The sequence below is a fragment of the Cololabis saira genome, chromosome 9, assembly GCF_033807715.1.
Source record: "Cololabis saira isolate AMF1-May2022 chromosome 9, fColSai1.1, whole genome shotgun sequence".
NCBI classification, from domain to species: Eukaryota; Metazoa; Chordata; class Actinopteri; order Beloniformes; family Belonidae; genus Cololabis; species Cololabis saira.
In genome coordinates, this window is record NC_084595.1 from 46,171,338 (window position 1) to 46,177,337 (window position 6,000).

At 45.4% G+C, this 6,000-nt stretch overlaps 1 protein-coding gene across 3 annotated transcripts in view; it reads left to right on the forward strand.

Annotated features, from left to right (window-relative positions):
* The window catches only part of LOC133450799 (endophilin-B2-like), a 47,509-nt gene extending 41,883 nt beyond the window's left edge, over positions 1-5,626 (forward strand). For all 3 annotated transcript variants that reach the window (XM_061729687.1, XM_061729688.1, XM_061729689.1), the window contains one exon: positions 3,912-5,626. In XM_061729687.1, the coding sequence (XP_061585671.1) occupies positions 3,912-4,019 (108 nt within the window). In that variant the 3' untranslated portion in view covers positions 4,020-5,626. The remainder of the gene's footprint in view (positions 1-3,911) is intronic.
* Positions 5,627-6,000: the final 374 nt, after the last annotated feature.

Consider the following 6,000-nt stretch of genomic DNA (forward strand, 5'->3'; position numbering starts at 1 on the left):
GTAGATCTGGTCGTTCCTTATCTCCATCTACATCCCTTTTTAATTCTCTCCTCAGCACCAGGTTTATGAACATCTGACCCTCAGAGTTGGATCAGAAACAGACTTTTGCTGCCGTTGCTGGTTGAATAAAATGAACCAGAATCCGTCAGAGTCTCTTTCTCTGATTTCCTCCTCCTGACTCAGACGTCTGACTCCAACCCCCCGACCAATCGGTCTGTAGTGTGATGATGTCAGATACAGCCGACTCAGCAGCTTAGAACCTCGACAGAGTAGATACAGAAAAAGTATCTACTCAGCACGTTAGACCCCTGGTGGGAAAGAACCAAACTGAGTGGAGGCGAGTCGGGCTGAGTAGGTACTAGTGGAAAAGCACCATATTTGTCCTGGTCCTGGTGCACCTGTAGCGCCTCCCTGAGGGCAACAGGTCAAGCAGTTCAAACCCGGGGTAGGAGCTGTCCTTGGTGATATTGGTGGCTCTGATATGTCGGCGGGAGGTGTGAACAGGGAGGTAACAGGGCAGCCAATGATCTTCTGTGGCGTCTTGACCCCCCTCTGGAGTCTCTCCCTGTCCGCCGGGGTACAGCTACTACGCTGTGATACAGTGGTAGCAGGCTCTCAATGGACGTGTGGTAGAAGGTCAACAGCAGGCTGGTGTCCAGGTTCTACCTTCTAAGGACTCTCAGGAAGTGTTGTCTTTGCTGGGCCTTTTGGGTGCTAGCTGTGGTGATCTCTGTCCAGGGGATGTCATCAGAGATGGGAACACCAAGAGACCGGAAGCACAGTGTTGTGCAAGTTCCTACTTCTCATGAACTAGTTCAAAGTTCAGTTCACATAGTTTAAAAATGAATAGTTCACGTTCATAGTTCACCATTTTCATTTTGAACTAGTTCAAATTCAGTTCATTTCAATATTTTTAGGTGAGAAGTACGAATGAAATGCCCCCCTATCCTAAAACTGTTCACCGTATACAATCATGTATTGTAGTGGCTTTTCAACTTTACTCAGAGGTTGTAAATCTCCAACAATGTAGTCTATTATCAGTTTGTCTCCCTGTTGCAGGTAAATCAAACCCCTGAAGGTGCAGCAGTGGGACTGGGGTTGTTTGATGGTCACTTGATCACTTGATGATCACTTTGTTTGATTGTCAAGGACTTGCAGATATTTTCTCCCACTGGACGGATACTTTAACTCCACATGACGTTTCTAATGTGAAGTTGATGAGACAGAGGCTCTGATTTGTTTTCTCAGCGCATGTGGACATCATTTACACAGAAAGGTTAGATTTCTACCGTCGGACTCTTTGGGAGACGATGTGTAAAATTCCAGCAGATAATGATAAGGATCATCATCTGACGGCTCGCTGACGCTGCGTCTGCAACGTCTCTCTCTTCACTGGTCATGTAAAGATGCACCGGGCTCGGGCCGCCGTTGCCATGGAGCTGGTGCCCGTTGCTATGCTAGTGTGTGCGCTGCATTGTGGGTAATGTAGTGTAAAGTTGTCGCCTCGTCCAGTATTTTAAATGTGTGTTCTGAACAGTTCAAATTCCAGCTTGTGATCTGCAGAATGAACAAGTTCACGTTCAAGTTCTTTATTTGCAAATATGTTGCGTTCAGTTCAACGTTCTCACAGAAATGAACGTGTTTAATGAGCGTTCATTTGAACTAGTTCATGCACAACACTGTCCAAGCACTAGTCGTTGATAAAGGGAGTGGGGGGGGGGCTAGGTCTGTGCTGTGGGCTAGGTCTTTGCTGTGGTTGTCTTGGTGTTCAGAGCTAGGTTGTTCTCTGAGTTGCCAGCTTCAGGACTTCCTCTCAGTAGGCCTCCTCGTCGCCCTTAGAAATGAGTCTCACAACTGTTGTGTCCTCAGCAATCTTCACTATGAGGTTTCTGTGGTTTGCTGGGCTGCAGTCATGGGTGTAGAGACAGTGCAGGAGGGGTCTCGGCACACAGCCTTGTGGGGAGCCGGGGCTAAGCGTGCAGACTGGGTGGGAGATGGGGGGCCGGGTTTCACAGTCTGGGGTCGGTTTGTAAGTCTTTAATCCAGGCACAAGTGAAAGGGGGAAGCCGAGAGTGTGCAGTTTTGTGTTGAGGATGTCCGGGATGATTGTGTTGAAAGCAGAGCTGTAATCCACAAAGAGCATCCGGACATAACTCTGCTGCTGTTCTAGGTGGCCTAGTGTTACATCCACAGCTATGGAAGTCTATTTGCTCTGTATGCAAACTGGAGTGGGTTGGTAGGGAGGTGGTCCTTGATGTGCTGTAGGACCAGTCTTTCAAAGCACTAAGGGCCAATCCCAATACACCCCCTACTTTCTACCACTAGCCCTCCCTCACTACCACTAGCCCTACTTTCTACCACTAGCCCTACTTTCTACCACTAGCCCTACTTTCTGCCACTAGCCCTCCCTCACTACCACTACCCCTAAAAAAGAAGCCACAGATTTTAGGGCACTTGAGATCTTCCCAGGGCCCTGTCCCAATACTCCCACTACTCCTACTTTTCAGCACCACCCCTAAATTTTACTTGCTACGTCACTGCGTGGTTTATGTTCGGGTACATAAGCGACTGCGTAGTTACGTTTGCACATACGTCACACCATATCAGGAAGCTGAGAGCTAAAAGCTGTTTTAATTTCAGCTGTAGCGCTGTTAATATGCCACTTTATTACGTTTTCATATTTTTTCAGGCGTAAAAGTAACCGTTAAGATCCCCAACCGGGGCTCAGTTTATCTAAATAACGCCCGTTAAGAAATTTGATCCGATGTTTTGGGAGAAGAGCCGCCGGCTCGGAGCAGCAGCAGCTCACGGCCGGGTCAACCTGCGCCGTCGTCCCGGGGAGAAACCTGCAGCTCTGTGGAGAATTACCGCTGGCTGAAATAAATCATTTAGGAAGATAAATGTTGGTTTAATAGATGAAATCTAACAGTTGTAGCTACGCCTGTTAAGAAATTTGCTCCGAAAATTTCGGGATGAGACCAGCCTGATTTATGGTTCCACGTTACACCAACGCAGAGCCTACGGCGTAGGTTACGCGGCGACGCACACCGTACGGCGCGCGTCGCCGCGTAACCTACGCCGTAGGCTCTGCGTTGGTGTAACGTGGAACCATAAACCAGCCTTTATTCTGGTGAGATTTGAAAAAGACTTTGCAACAACGGGTCTGTCATTTGCACCGATCTTTGTTGGCAGCACGCAGTAAACGCTGGTCAAGAGCAGAGACCATTTATTTAATAAATAGCTTGGAGGACCTGGAAATCATTAAAAGAACAGATGGAAACAGGAAACATCAAAATTGTGAGCTTTTCAAAGTTGTAGCAGCTAAGTTAGTTTTTCTTCCGGTAGTTTAACTTCCGGTCCCCCCCCTATCCAATCAGAACCTTCCCAACCCCCAGACCTGGAGAGGAATTGGAGAAAGACCATCAAACGTGTTTTCCATGTAAACCTCAATTCGGAATTACTATTTCCATGTAAACTGGAAGGAAAATAGTTTAATTCGGAATGATTTAATTCGGAATAATTCATTCTGAATTAAAAAACATCATGGAACTGTGGCCAATAACAACAAAGTATAATTGCACACTGATGGTTTTCTCCAAGGTGTAGATGTGTTTTATAGACAAAGATTGTGTAAGTAAATGTATAACAATCTATAGGTGTGGTGTGATTCCAAATGTCATCAAGTCTGTAAACAGTCAAGAAAGAAAGCAGTTCCTTCCTGGATTCAGATAAAGTTAAACGACAAACGAAGAGCATAAACTAAGATGACTCAGCTATGACTCAGACAGTGAGTTAATTCAAAGTACAAGTCTGGGATTTTTCCATTACACTCTCAACCATTTATCCTTATTATTTCTTTGTTGTATCCATTTTTTCTTGTCTTTAAACCACCCCGTTCTTGTGTGTTCCAGCTGATTACCGTGTACACCGTGCCGGGGATGGACTCTGATTGGCTGATTGGAGAGAGGGGGAACCAGAAAGGAAAAGTGCCCGTCACGTACCTGGAGCTCCTCAGTTAGACAGCCTGTGTGCGTTTGCATGAGTGTGAGTGGGCACACAACCCCAGCAACATGTACATTCTCTTCTATTTAAATGAATTTTACAATATTGCACTAACGTGTACCGTTCAGCAACACTCCTTCACCATATGCATTAGCTAAAGTTGAGCACACACAGACACAGAGATATTGTCATGCCGTGGAGGATGCAGTGGACAGGAAGTCATTGTTATTGGGACATTCCTTTTAGATTGTTTGGATCATTTTTTTCCTTTTCCTTATTTTGTCAGCATTGTGTTTTTTTTTCCTATTTATTGTGATACGTCTTAAAGACTCAGGCATCCAAGTTTCTCTATGTATTGCTTTTTAAGTGTCTTTACTGCGGTTTGCCTTCATTCATCAAGTCTTTCCTGGACTGTGATGGAGAGTCAAGAGTTGTAAAAACCTCTGTTCCTGTGTTGTTTAGTTTTGCTTCATGTTTTGAGACGTAAGCGTTCACTTGCATCTCTATAAAAAGATGAAAACAGGCGGTTTCATGTCCTTGAAACTGGCAGGTGAAAGAGGAACTGAAACATTAGTGAGGTCAAAACATGTCCTAGTGACGCACTGATTTCCACTTATTGCCTGAAGTTGACTGTTTTGCAGCCACATGAAATACAAAAATACGTTACTACTGTTGTTGAATGACACTTTTTAGATGACAGATCTCAGGGACACTGGAGGAGGACCGTTGGGTAGGAAATGGAAAAGTCCCTCAAAGATTTGCCTTCACCGCTAATTGAGATGAATGTAAACATAGTTTAAGCATCTATGTTGGAAGAAGTCCACATGAATAGTTCTGTTTTCTTGAGTTTTTCCCCTCTCATGGCACCATGGCCCCCTGTGAAGGACGGGAAAGTTCCCACCAGAGGACGGGAGGGAAGTGGTCGCTGCAAACAGCAGAATGTGCTCCTCACAACTCTGACCTGAATGTCAACCACAGCCAGCATGCAGCACCCCGACCCCCCGTGTTCAGCACCCCGACCCCCCCCGTGTTCAGCACCCCGACCCCCGTGTTCAGCACCCCGACCCCCCGTGTTCAGCACCCCGACCCCCCCGTGTTCAGCACCCCGACCCCCCCGACCTTCAGTCTTCCTCCAATCAACATCCTACTTTATTCATTCATACATTTAAGTGTCTTCTGTCTTAATGTTGCATGTGTGGTAAACTACTGGTGTGTGTGTGTGTGTGTGTGTGTGTGTGTGTGTGTGTGTGTGTGTGTGTGTGTGTGTGTGTGTGTGTGTGTGTGTGTGTGTGTGTGTGTGTGTGTGTGTGTGTGTGTGTGTGTGTGTGTGTGTGTGTGTGTGTGTGTGTGTGTGTGTGTGTGTGTGTGTGTGTGTGTGTGTGTGTGTGTGTCTGCTGTGATGCGTTTTACTGAAAGAAGGCTTAATCTTTTTCACTTGAAGACCACGGACAGATGAAGGGGGAGTGGGAATATTTCTTCCCGTTTTGTCTCCTGCTTGCCTCACTTGTGTGTGTTTTATTCTTTTTGTTGCCAACAAATATTGTTGTATTTTATTTTTCTTTTTTTTTGCCTGCTCCCTTCTGAACGAGTGAAATGTCTGGGATTTAATAAAAGCTTTAATTAACTTGTGTGTGTGTTCTGTTTTTTCACACATCAACGTTTCACATCAACAAAAGAGTGTGTTATAGTGTGTAGCCCGTTGTAGTTTGTGTGTAGCTCATTAATTGTAGTTTGTAGCTCGTAGTTTCACTATGTGCCAGATGTTTTGCTGCTGAAGGCCAGGGGCCTCATTTATAAAAGAGTGTGTAGGATTCATACTAAAAGTGTACGTGCACTCAAAAGCCGAAAATGTCGTGCGCACAAAAAAATTTGGATTTATAAAAACCGTGTGCAAATGTGTGAAAAATGTGATGCATACAAGACGTCTAGCTTCAGCTAATTTGCAGTCTTTGTCTCTGGTCAGGCAAAAGAAGGATAAAAGATACTGAATACAAAATA